General features: G+C 36.7%; 1 protein-coding gene across 1 annotated transcript in view; it reads right to left on the bottom strand.

The window, feature by feature from the left end:
• The window catches only part of ATP8B4 (ATPase phospholipid transporting 8B4 (putative)), a 227,912-nt gene that overhangs the window by 33,125 nt on the left and 181,434 nt on the right, over positions 1–13,353 (bottom strand). Inside the window, exons 20-23 of the mRNA XM_055320253.1 lie at positions 13,106–13,211; positions 4,988–5,132; positions 1,754–1,937; positions 1,013–1,236 (exon numbers count right to left, since the gene is read on the bottom strand). Coding sequence (XP_055176228.1) covers positions 1,013–1,236; positions 1,754–1,937; positions 4,988–5,132; positions 13,106–13,211 — 659 coding nt within the window. The remainder of the gene's footprint in view (positions 1–1,012; positions 1,237–1,753; positions 1,938–4,987; positions 5,133–13,105; positions 13,212–13,353) is intronic.

The raw sequence follows: 13,353 nt of genomic DNA, 5'->3' as shown, positions 1-13,353 counted from the left end.
CTGAGCATGTTATCCTTAAAAGAACATTAGGAATGGGTACAGGTGTGCTCATTTTAAAAATCTCAACCTCTTAGATATAGGGAAAAATGTACAAAACCTATATTAATTACAAAAATGATTCACTAATCTCCCTTGGCACATTTAAAATAGCACAAAATGTTGCAATTTAATTCATCTCCATTGTTCTGGAGTAAAATTATTGAAAAAAATTAGCTTTATGTGTATCATTGAAACCAGTCATTAAATCCAAGAGGAAGGAAGAACAGTTGAAGAAATCTCTCATAAGAGTATGGTTACCATGTCATTCTCATTCTCTCTCTCTCTCTCTCTCACTATCTCTCTTTCATAAGTATATGCAGATACTATTGGCCTGATGTTTCACAGTTGATAGCCAGGGTCAAAACTTTCCTAGTATCCAAGATATGGGGTGAAATAACTATCTTTTAAAATGAATATGAGTAGATAGAAAAATAGAATCCTGATTTATGAATTGCTATTTTTCTTTCTTGTTGCCAACATTATCTATTGAATCAATATCTTTTTTATCAATTTTTATCTGATGAAATACTGTCAAAACAGCTGTCATGTCAGGATAGCAATCACTTCCTAATTTAATACATATTATTTTCAGCCCATATACAGTCTGTGTGTTAGATGAGTGACCATCTTTCCAGAGAAACATCAACATTTCTTGTTAGTGTTTCTTAGGCTTCTGTTCTGAAGGAAAGCTCCACATCAAGCTTATCATCATAGCAAAATATTTCAATAAAAATTTAAACACACAGGAAGGAGATTCATTGGTTACCTATATAAATAAAAATAAATAAACAAAATTCCAATTAAATGTATTTTTTGTTTCCAGCTCAAGTCAACTATAAATTACATAATTATCATGCTGTGACCTATATATGAGACATATAAAAATGCTATTTATTCATAAAGAGCCATGGAGAATAGTCATTTGCAATTCAAGGGGATCTAATAAAAGAAAGAAAAGCACTTTTTTACCAACCTGGGCTGAGAAACCACAGAAGAAACCAAACCAGAAATGCACAAGTGTGAATGCAAAATTCTTATAGAAGAAATAGCGTAAGAATTTGCACATTCGGAAATAGGACCACCTTCCATGAACAAGAAGAAGCCTTTGGAGGTATCTAAATTGTGCAAATGAATAATCACTGGCTAAGACTGCCTGCAATCCTTCCTGGCCGCTGATGCCAACGCCAATGTGAGCACCTATAAAAGAAGAAAAGAAAGTTTTCATTCCCTAAACAAAGATACAGTCTCTTTTAGGTCATTATTTATCTATAGAAATTTTATAGCTATAGCATTTATAATTTCTCACATATATTATCTTATGAAACACTCATTAGTTAGGTATTTATCCTAGTTTTCCAAAAGAATTTCAGTAATTTGTATAAGTTTTTACAATTTGTAATTGGCAAAACTGGGACTAACCCCAGATTTGGGGACTGTGGATCCAGTATTCATTCCTTACACCATAGCTAGTTACCATACAATAGAAGGTGATCATTATCTTTTTCTAGCCTAAAAATGCACAGATGATTTAATTAGACAAAGGTTGGGTTTTTTATGAATTCTAATAACGCCTAATGTATTAGACTCAGGAAGGATTCATTTTAGAACCAGTGGTAAAATTAAGTTACAGTATAATCTCCATTATGTCTTGCCAAACGCTGAACTCAAGGACTACTGATCTATAGCAGACCCTATTGAGTGAGTATTCTCTTACTTTTGATCATGCTGACATCATTGGCTCCATCACCGATGGCCAAAGTGACAGCATGCCTATAGTTCTTCACCAGCTCTACCACTTGGGCTTTCTGGAGTGGGGTGACTCGGCAGCAAACCACAGTCTTACACATGCAGGCGAGTTCTATGAGATCATTCTTGACATCACTTTCTAGGGCATGGGCCTATGTTATTAAAAAAAATATATCCAGATTAGAACAAGACATAATCAATGAGAGATGTCATTTGGGAAGCAGATTTCTTGTTTTTCAACTGATTTCTTTTCTAAACAGTTTAATTCATTTCAACAAGTCATCGCTGACCCAGAGTCATATAAACAACTAACTAAAGAAATGAGTACTAAACTCCTACTAAGTGCCAAGGAATTTTAGAATAAAAATTTTTAAAAAACAGTGCCCTTGTGTGTCCTTTTTGAGACATTATAATGCTGTATGGGTAAGATATAATTAAATGCCAGAAAAGTGGGATGCCTGGGTGGCTCAGTGGTTGGGCGGCTGCCTTCAGCTCAGGTTGTGATCCCGGGATCTGGGATTGGGTCCCGCATCGGGCTCCTGCGAAGAGCCTGCTTCTCCCTCTACCTATATCTCTGCTTCTCTCTCTCTCTCTCTCTCTCTCTCTCTCTCTGTGTGTGTGTGTGTGTGTCTCATGAATAAATAAATAAATCTTTAAAAAAAATAAATGCCAGAAAAGTTCCAGAATCCATGAAAATAAAAAAAGCAAAAGATGGAACGTATCCACCATCTCACCAAGTTTAGAATGAACTATAAAATGATGGTGATTTCTTTGTTCTATGTGATGGAACTTTTGTTTCCTTTGCATTCTTGTTCGTATATTTAGTGTTTGTTGTTGTGGTTGTTAATGGTTGGGCAAATGAAAAGCAGATGATCTGGAGATGAGCCCTTGAAAAACAAAGTGATTGAAATAGAGAGGCCTGTGCAAAAGGGTGGCATGCAACTTGTGTCTCAGTCAGGGTTCCCAACCAATTCCACTCTTGTTCCTCTCCAAATGCACACAGCCTTTCTATATGACAAGAAATGACTGAAAAAGAGAGCATAATCCTTTGTGGTTAACTGTGCAATTTGTTTTCTAGAAAATATCTTACTGTGCATTATTTAATAAACACATTAAGAGGAAACAGGAATCTACCTAAACTTTGAGTCATGTCTGAATGAATCTTAAGCAAGACAGTCACAGCCCATCACAATCTGGCCCCTATATTCCTTTTGAGTTCTGTCTTCTACCACTACCTTTAAGTTTACTCTGTACTCTCATCATGCCAAATTGATTGTTTCTGTAATGGGATGGGTTCTTTCTTGACTCTGTGCCTTTGTACTTGCTGCTTCTGTACCTGGAAACATCACTTCCTCCAGGAAGTCTTCCCTGACTTTCATACAAGAAACTAAATGTGTCTGCCTCTATGCACTCAAAGCTCTTTGTTCATTCCTCTATATAGTATTTGTCATACCACTGTGAGATTAGCTCTCCTACTAGATGGCAATCCCTAAAACAAGAACCATGTTCTATTCACATCCTTATCCTCAGGCTCCAGCATCTTGACCTGGGCATATAATAAATGTTAGTGGTATCAATGAAAGGATGGGTGAATGAATATAAAACATGACTCTGACATAGAAAACTCTTACATCAAGGCCTATGATCCCCAGGGAAAATGGTGAGTTAGCTTTCTCAAATTTAATTGCCCTTTCTAAAAGAGAAAGCATGTAACTAGTTGTCTTGCCCAGAATGGTCCCCTTTTTTCTCTTTTATTTTCTTCTTTATTATCAACAAGTAAAAACCTAGACTCAGTCTCTGATAAAGAGCCCAATTATATTCTGCACTGAGATTTGAGCAAATTGGAATCATGATTTACTATAAAAACAAAACAAAACAAAAACAAACAAACTAAAAATCCCTTCTGACCATACCAACAGAAATGTGGTCAATTCTCCTCAAATGAAAAATGGCATTTCATGGTTTCATAAGTTTCAGGCTTTGAAGCTGAAAGGGTTCTTGAAGAACATCTATCTTAGCTCTTTCTTTCAACAGATATAGAGTCAAAGAAAAAGTAGTATACATTATCACTTGAGTACTCTAACCCACCACACATTGGCTTCTTTGAGCCTGAGGGAAAGTCAAAGCACAACTCATTAGGAACCTTTCCATATTGTAGTCCCTGGGCAATTCAGCTTGGAGGCCACCAGTTTCAAGTCCCAGTTGACAGGCTTATAATTTTCAGTTGCTGCTCATTTGTGCAAGGGAGAAGTTCGTGTCATCTGGGCAAACCTTCGACTGAGCTTGGCTTGCAGCTGAGCTCTGTAACTTTCCATGGTGTAGAAGGCAACACATCATTACGTCTGGAATCCAGCTGGATAATGCTTTAAGCACTAAGAGCTAACAGACAGCTGATCACGAGGGGGAAAATACAATATACTCATAGCCAATTTCTTTTGTCGTCTAAGAAACTGTCTACAGGAAGATACATTTATTTTTCCGAACTCCAAAAGTGAGAAATGATCATCAAAGCTGGAGAAAGATGTGAGATTAGCTCTTTGTGCATATAAATGATAATTTCACTGGACTCCAATCAGAGCTTTTGTTTTCTAAATTAGAAACTCAGAAGAGTGTTTTGATATTTGTTCAAGATTTGGAACCTGAACTACATTAAAAGCACAATGCAAGTTTATTCTATTACGACAAGAACCAGATTTCCTAATCAAAGCAAATTGTTTGGCATTGGTGTAAAATACTGCTATTTAGAAAAACCACCAGAGGTATCTTAATGGCAATAATTTGGTGTGATAATTATATGAAGATCAAGTTGTGCTCTGCCAAATCACACACATCAGCAAGAGCAATAATTGCAGTACATCCAACAGTTACATTATTTTAATTAAAAAACAGGGAGCTATGACACTCTCCCTTAGAAAGCACTTAAACAATACTACTAAATGGCTACAGTCATCTAGATGAGATTGATATTCTGTGAACACACCATTTCTTTGGATCCCCCCTTTCGCTGTGGTGATTCAAGTAATAATATATGAAATATATATCAGAAGTTCCCTTTCCCCTTGAAAACAGGAAATCATTGTGTATACCCTGTTTCTAGTAGTGTCATTTATGTGGAAAACACTAAAGGAGATCTCATTACGACAGCACTAAAGAGACAATTATTGGGATAAAGAAAAAGAACAAAAGCCTTAAGCAAACTCACCAAACTGTGGCCATTTATGATTAAGGCATAATCTCCTGTTATGGTTTCTTCTACAACTGAGTCCAGCTCCAGCTGCTGTTTTTCAAAAACTACATGGCCGTTGGAAGAACTTCTGTTTTGTCCAAACAAATTTTCCTTTGCTTGTCTTGAAGGAGAGGGGGGAAACAAATCATAACAAGTATACTGAGCGTACCTATTATGCTAACAGACTGGCTACAGGTAAATTCATTTCATCACAATTTGGATAGACTATGGCATAAGATTCAGTTACAGTAAAGCAAGACGGATGGTTCTTTGTGATGGGGAGACCATAGCAAATTTGCAAATTCCAGGAAGTATGAAAGTAAACACAATGAACACAGAATCATTTTGAACATTTACAATTGTCTTAAATCTAAATTACCATCCTGAGCTGGGCTTGAACTAGGTGTTCTCACTACATTTGGCATATAAGGTTGTCTGAGCTTCAAGTGCTTCAAAACCACTGATCTGGCATGTAACATGTAATATTGTTAAAAATCAAAAAGAGAAGGACTAAAGACATTTGATGACATCCTCTAGGAATTGCAGGACTTTAACATATAAAATAAATGTATTAATTTGCAGAACAATGTTATATGATCTGGCTTAAAACAGCAGTCCTTTAATAAGCACATTTTCTAAAAGTGTAACAATAAAACTAAATGATGGCATATACTGAATTTGCATAGTCATTAGGATATAATGGACTGTTTTAAGTGATAATTGTACTCATCAGCTCAAACAATAGATCTTAATAAATAAATCTTCTGGGAAAGAAAATACAGACACTGAATGTAGAGGGTCATTCCAAATAGAAACTCCTTCCAATGCCCCAATTATCAGTAGAAAAGGTTCTGCTCACACTCATCCATGGTCACTTAACATGGTTGAAGAGGCGCTTTACCTCTTCAAATCTTAAACTCTTCAAAATGGAAAGATAAGACCTTTAATGGAAGAGAAATTTCCTCTCTGAGGACACTCAGATGACAGGCTTTGAAGTAAATAGGGCAAGCTGACATGACTCCAGAACTTTCACCACAACCAGGGAGCTACATGGCAGATACTCCCTGAAGATGAGTGCCAAAGCCAGCCACCAATATGGTAGGCTACAACTTGCATGTACAAAATGAGTGCCCAAGAGCAAATGAGGAGCGGGAGACCAGAAAATGGATGTTTTGACTTACAGCAAAATGAAATGGTTCCCCAAAGCCTCATCCTATATAGAAAACACTTATTAAAATAGTTTTATGATATAAAAAGAAGAGAATGTTCACTGTGCAAAAACAACCAGTTTAACCCTTAGCTTTCTAATTATTTGAAAATGTAACATTAATTGTTTATATGTGAAGTCTAAACAAAAAGAAAAACAAAACACAACACACACACACACACACACACTTATCTTCTGGCTCAACATCTCCTTCTGCTGCACAGCCTGCATTTAGGAACCCAAGGAGCCCAGAGTTTACATGCCCTGCTCCAAGAGTGATATCAAGCATTTAACAGTCAGTCCGTAGAATCAAAGAAAAAGATTTATAAAGTCAGAGTGCTATGTGTGAAATTTAGGGAGTTAAGGTGGGGGGCAGGTGGAGAACAGACAAGAAAAATCATTGCTTAGTGGGAGAATTAGACTTTTATATCAGATAACCATGTCAAGGAGTCCTCCTAACAGTCATGAAAATTTACTGTCCCATATAATGAAGAAAGCTAGAGAAACAAGCTCCTCAGAAGCGAGCATTTCTCTGAAAATGTTGCAGAGCTCATAAACTGGGTCTTAAGAAAGCACCAAAGGGCAAACATCTCCCGAGGTTTCCTTTTTAGTAAAGTTCTCACTCGCTGTATAAATGACTCAATCTCTGTTTTCCCCCAGAGCATAAAAACATTCCAATGAAGGGTGAAGTTCATGAAAGTATTGGCTGAAATTCTATTTACTTAGGATTTTTTTCCCCCTAAACTGTCTTCCTAACATCTCCAGGCAGAAAAGGGACAGTTTTTCTGGCTTGGCTTAAAATCCCACTGTGTTCCCTGCACATGGTCCACCCCTCCTCACCAGATGGGGCTCACGCATTTTCAGACCTTCACTCATGCTCTATAGCTATCATTTCTTTCTCTCCCTGGAATTTAGCTCTTAAATGCCAGCTGGTACTCAAAAAAACAATTTATTAGGAAAGGGAAAACTATATGACTCCCTCTATTGAACAGAAACTACATTTTTGCAGGCATAACACACAATGCTTAATCGCATAACACAAATAACAAATGCTAAAACAGAAAAGGGCCTGTGTTCTCCCATGCGGTGTAATGAAGGGCAGTCCATTAGGATGCTGGCATGCAGAAATGGCTTAGCGCATGAGGCAACTGTGGCATTCACAGCCCAGTGCCACTGTAAATACAGCAGAGCACAGTTGGGCCCACGGTGGCTTGCATGCACTATATAAAAAAAAGAGATGGCATGCTCATAAGACACTCTGAGTTCAAACATTACATGGATCTGTTAGGAAATGAATTGAAACCATGACATTATGTTTAAAAGAAGACAATCCTGACTCGGATATAAGAGCATTGAGCTTGGACCCTGGAGAGCTGCGCTCAGGCCCAAGGTCTGCCTCTGATGTCTTGTGTGCCCACAGTTGAGTGATTTGACTTCTAGCCACTTGTCAAGTCAGTTACAGACCCAGCATAGAACTCAGGTTTTCAAATTCCTAGTTCTCAGTTACCTGCACTAAGCTGGTTTACATATAGAGTCAGCCACAGGCTCTCTCTAGGACCAGAAAAAGATAGTGCCAGAGGAGCAGTTAAGTATCCGGATAGCACCACACTGGCAACAGAAGAGAAAAGGAGGAAGTCCATGAAGTTTTTATTTCAAGCCCTAGTTCCATCCCTTACTATCCATGTAGTTTATAAGATACTCAACCCCTAACGCTGTGTTTTATTAGAAACTAGGTGAATGGGACAGCCAATCATACTGGTTGAACTAGCTATGAAAACTTGGACAGCTGCACCAGTGTGTACTAGAACATTGCCAAGATTTCTTAGTACCCTAAAATGTTATGGTTTATGATAGAAAGCTAGCCTACTAAAACATTTTGTCTGAATGACTAGAAGTTGGAAATGAGGAATGAGATGCATTTTCTTTGGCCTGCACAGTGTTTTTAAAAATCTGTATGAGTTTATGGACATCATGTTGTTCACCTTCAACAAAGGCTCCACCACTATCTAATGTCTTATAGCCTAGGACCACAAAACTAATGTTACCTGCCTGGTTCTGGAGCTATTTGCATTTGAGAACGCTGCTCATTTAAACAAGTAACTTTCTACCAAGTAGTGTTCAAAAAAGTGCAACGTGTTTTGCTGATTAAAGAAAAAAATATCAATTTCTAGGTATAACACTGGAATATTTCTCAGAAGCAGTGGAGTAATGTCATGGTTTAGTTATAGGACATGAATTTTTCCAACAAAACATGGGACCAACACAACAAAAATGAAACACAGAATGAGTTCACCTGTCAGCTCAAGCAAAATTATATTCTCATCTGTCTTCCTTTGGGCAGAAGACATATATATCAGTGAAATGTATTCAATGTAGTAATCTGCAGAGAAATCATAGCTGGGTTTAATTTTAGATTTCTGGGCATGTCTTTAATATTAAAAGAGTTATGGTGGCAAAATTAACCCAGGACTCAAAGTGCCTAAAACAGTTTCATGACATTAAATTTGAAACAAGCCACACGCATAATATGCATAAAAATGATATATCCATGTTTGTGGAATAATCTAGACACATTTGATGGGTTTAAATATAACCATTTAGGTCCTTTCCTTCTAATAGCTACTGTCACTTAGATCTTGTTTTTTTGATACACTTTTTTTGGGTTGTTTTTGCATGAACTCCTACTAAACCTACTAAACTCAAAAGATAACACAAAAAAACTGAATGGTGCAAATTTATGATTTTAATATTTCATTTCCCAAACTGTGGGTTTAGATATAAATAGCCCAGATTAGGATTAGAGAGAACACCTTTGGCAATAACTTTTCTTGGGTTCTCTATTTCCCCCAATCCTAATATTAAGAAAATGCATACTACAAATGTATTCATGCCATTCATAAAGAATTTTCTACCATGCATTGCCTCACTGTCTTAAACTCTGAGAATAAGGTTATCTTCAATCCATAATTTCAACACTCAGAGATAACCACTGTATATGTCCTCTAGAGCTGGATGGGTAAGTAAAGGACAGATATGAATATAGATGTATAGTGTTTTATACATATGCATATATAAAATACATACTTTATTTGAAAAAAGGGATCATAATCTCGTTTTTCACTTAAATATATCATGGGTATCTTTCAATGTCAATAAACACATAATCACTTTTAATATCTGTATAGTATCTCACTGCCAGTATATGTCATAGTAATCAACAAAATCCCTTGTGGCTGGGTATTTGAGCATTTTCTGATTTTCAGTTATAATTGATGCAGCAATCAATATTTCTTGATATGCATATTCAGACATTTATCCACTTGTTTAAGGACAATTCCCAGAAGTACAGATCATTGGATCAAAAGTGTACATATATGTAATTTTGAAATATGTTGCAAGTTTTCCCTCGAGAAAGCTTCTACCAACTTACACTCCTAACAACAATTTATAAGAATTCATATTTCTCCAGATTCCTTCCACATAATGGCAATTATGCCATCTACTTAGTCACCCAAAAGTAGCTGGATAAAATCTTGAGATATTAACTTTGGTTTCATACCCTTCTGCAATCACCACCACAATCACAGATGACCCTCTTTACTCAGAAATATACCTTGTCTCAGGAGATTTCACAGAGCCAAATACAGAGGGAACAAAAAAGAGTCATGATCTGGCTTTTTAAGTACCGAAATAGACTCTTGAAACTCATATCAGCATTGATCTTGAATTTCATTAATGGGCTTTGTGAGAGGGAAGAAAAAAAGGGTTCTCCAGGTTTCATAAAACAATCCTAAAAGAAATCAGGGCATAAATGTTGCCATAAACAGAGTAGAAAGTCCATCCTAGTCTAGAAGAAAGGGACTATGAAGAGAAGCTTAGATTTTGGTGATTTGTTAAAGAAATCTGGGTCCTAACTCATACCCTGGACCAGTAGTGGATGGAGGAGTGTGTGGGTAATCACACACTGAATCCTCAGATGAGTTTTTTGGAATCTGAGTATGGAATAGTTGCCACTGAAATATAGTGACAAAAAAGATACTAGAGTAAAGGGATTTCAGGAACAGAAGTGGCCACATGGGAACACAAGTCTTCTCAGATACACAGAAGAACAACCACACTTGCCTTATTTCTCCATGAGCATGTGGAAGTAAGCCAAGAGGGAAGCCCAAGACTCAGAGAGACCGGAAACCAGAAAGGGATACAGAAGTGGGAAGTGCTAGATGCCAGTAGGATAGATGTTGAGGATCAGTGACAGGTGGGGCAACTGGGCATCCTAGACTTGAACTAAATTTACCTCAAAGTGCCTAGTTTAATTGTTCTCTCATCAGGCAGAAAAGGGGTTCAAGTTCAGTTTTATAAAATTTAAAGAGTTTTTGTTCTTGCAAGGTTGAGTGTATTCTGAGCTGTGAAAGTCAGACAAGCTAGAAATGACATACCTTCCTATTTCTCTTCACATCCAATCAAATTCCAAGTTCTATCTGTTCTACCTCCAAAAGGGCTGTCAGTTTCATTCCACTCTTTCAGTGTCACTACTTTAGTTCAGCCTCATCATCTCTAAACTCAGGTATCCCAATAGCTTCCTAATGTATCTCCCCATACCATTCATTTTCCCATCAAACATATTCCATCTATCCTGTCACTGGAGTGTTATTTCATAAATGTAGAACTGAGTTTGTTACTCTCTGCTTAAAAGCCACCCACATCCACCCAATAACTTTAAGGTGGAGTATAACCATTTTCACTTGTCAATCAATCACCAATCTGTTCTGAAAAAAATGGTTCCCACCCTTAGTTCTATCATACACTCTAGCTAAAATATGGACATTGACTGCCTGTGTCTTTGCACAATACATATTGAGAAATCTTATTATTACTGATATAATTTTATTATTATTTATATAATTTTCATAGACTCCACAGAGTCTATTGGGGAAATGTTAATAAAAATAGTCCTGGTTGTGGGAACAACAGCTGAAGAAAAGAAAAAAAGGGGAAGGGAATAAGTAGAGAGAGGGAAAAGGAAAGAAAGGTACTCACTGAATGGCTACAATTCTTTACATTCTTACCTCTTTTAATCTCCTGAATAAAATAATCTACAGAGTAGGTATTTTTATATTTTCCCATTTACAAATAAGGAAACAAATCAAAGAGAGGTTAAACAGAATATTTAATGTAATTCAGCCTGCCAGTGAATACTAAGCTGAGATTTCAACATGAGTCCAACCAACACGAAGCCCATATCTTTCCTCTTACATCTGCCGTCTCTCCCTGGAATTTATTCTGCTCTCATTTACTCTGGTGTGTGACCTCAAGGGAAGCAGTAAGATGCCTCAACAACTACATTTTTTATGTCAATCATTTAAAAGGAATAAGAACACATCCAAGATATGTTTAGAGAGACATGTGGCAAGTGATTTGGTGCACAAGCTCTGAGGCCACACTAGATTCAAATACTAGCTGAACCACTGGCCAGTTGTGAAACTTCAGGCATGTTATTCACCCTATCCATGCCTCAACTTCCTGATCTGTAAAATAAGGATAATGATAATGCTTACCACTGGGTTGCTTCCGGAATGAAATGTAATACATATATCCTGCTTATAACAGTGCCTGGGGGCACTGTCTCAAGGCATTTAGCACTAGGCACATTACAGTCTAGATCTGCTCACATCCATCTTCCTTCATAAAGAGTTAAATTCCCAAAAAAAGGTCATTTAAAGATATTTTCTTAAAACATTTAATTGTTATTACTTAAAAATTATTATTTTCCCCTATTTCTCAATGTATTCGGCAAAGACATGCCATCTCGGTCATAGCTTCTGACCAGCATGTACACCAGCAGTTTTCTACTGAAGGTGAAATAGTGTGGAAGTCAGGAAATTTGATCTACAAGTAGAAATTGGTAGTGCTGATAGTTAAGACTTCCTTTCTTTTCCAGGCTCAGGAACAAAAGTGTAATGATGGAGGCATGTGAAGGAAGCCCATAGTGCTCCATTGTTGTGTTGAGGGGAGGCTAGCCTCATCTAGAATGTAGCAAGATACAACCAGTTTGCCTCTAATGCAATAATCTGCTTGGCTGGACCCAAAATGGATTGAGCTTAGAGATGCTACTAGAAGCATTGATAAGCAAAAATTGTTAAAAGACAGCATTTTTTAAAGTTCTAGGAAAATAATTATGCATACTTGAAATGAAATAGCAAAAAAAAAGCATAAAATGGGCAGATTTTAAGAAATGTTGTTTCTCAAAAAAATGTTATTTCTCAAAATTTAATGTTTTTCCACTCTTACCTAATTTCAGCACTTATATATTTTCTGGTATTTGCAGCACTTATACAAATTTCACATTATTCTATGTCTCATAAGCATTATATATCTGGGTTTAATAGTAATACCTACTTTCTTTAATGCTGAAAGACTATTTCAACTTTCCATACCATATCCCACAGCTGTGTTTTTCAAATTTATCTGATCATAATTTCATCTAGGTGCTTATGAAAATACAAGTCCCCATACCCCATCCACTGGAGAGTCTTAATTTAGGGGCCAGAATGAAACTAGGGAATTCCTGTTTTAAACAAATGCCCTAACTGAATCTGATCACTCATCATATAAGAGCTAGGTACTCACCAATGCTTAGTTTTAAAGGATAATTCAATGTAAATAATTTCAAATACTTTTCTAAAAATACTTGGAAAATGTTGGAGGCCTGAAGACAATGCTTCACAACTGATGTCAAAACTATCTTATGAATAGGAATTTAGGAAACATGCAGAAAGAATTCTATACTAAATTAAGGCCACAGAACTAACTATAAAGGGCCTTTCTACCTTGTCAACTCTGACCTTCCTTTTCCCCTCCCTACCTTTCTTCCTTCCTTTAGCACTTACCTGAGTTCTTCTCTGACTTCCACTGCTGTGTTCCCTGATATAATGAACACATCTTTCATGTCATCAGTCAGCATGTTGCAGGCATAACCAATGTTGATGGCAGTTTCTGATACAAAATAAAACCCACCTCAGTTAGGACATTACTTAATAACATAAGTACCTTTTTCATAAAAGTTTTGAGGCATTACCCCTTAATGTCAGAGAGAATGTGATAAGTGATAAAATCCAAGAAACCCAGAGCTAAATTC

Source organism: Nyctereutes procyonoides, unplaced genomic scaffold, assembly GCF_905146905.1.
Source record: "Nyctereutes procyonoides isolate TBG_1078 unplaced genomic scaffold, NYPRO_anot_genome, whole genome shotgun sequence".
Classification (NCBI taxonomy): Eukaryota; Metazoa; Chordata; class Mammalia; order Carnivora; family Canidae; genus Nyctereutes; species Nyctereutes procyonoides.
This window is presented reverse-complemented; position numbering and strand designations above follow the sequence as displayed.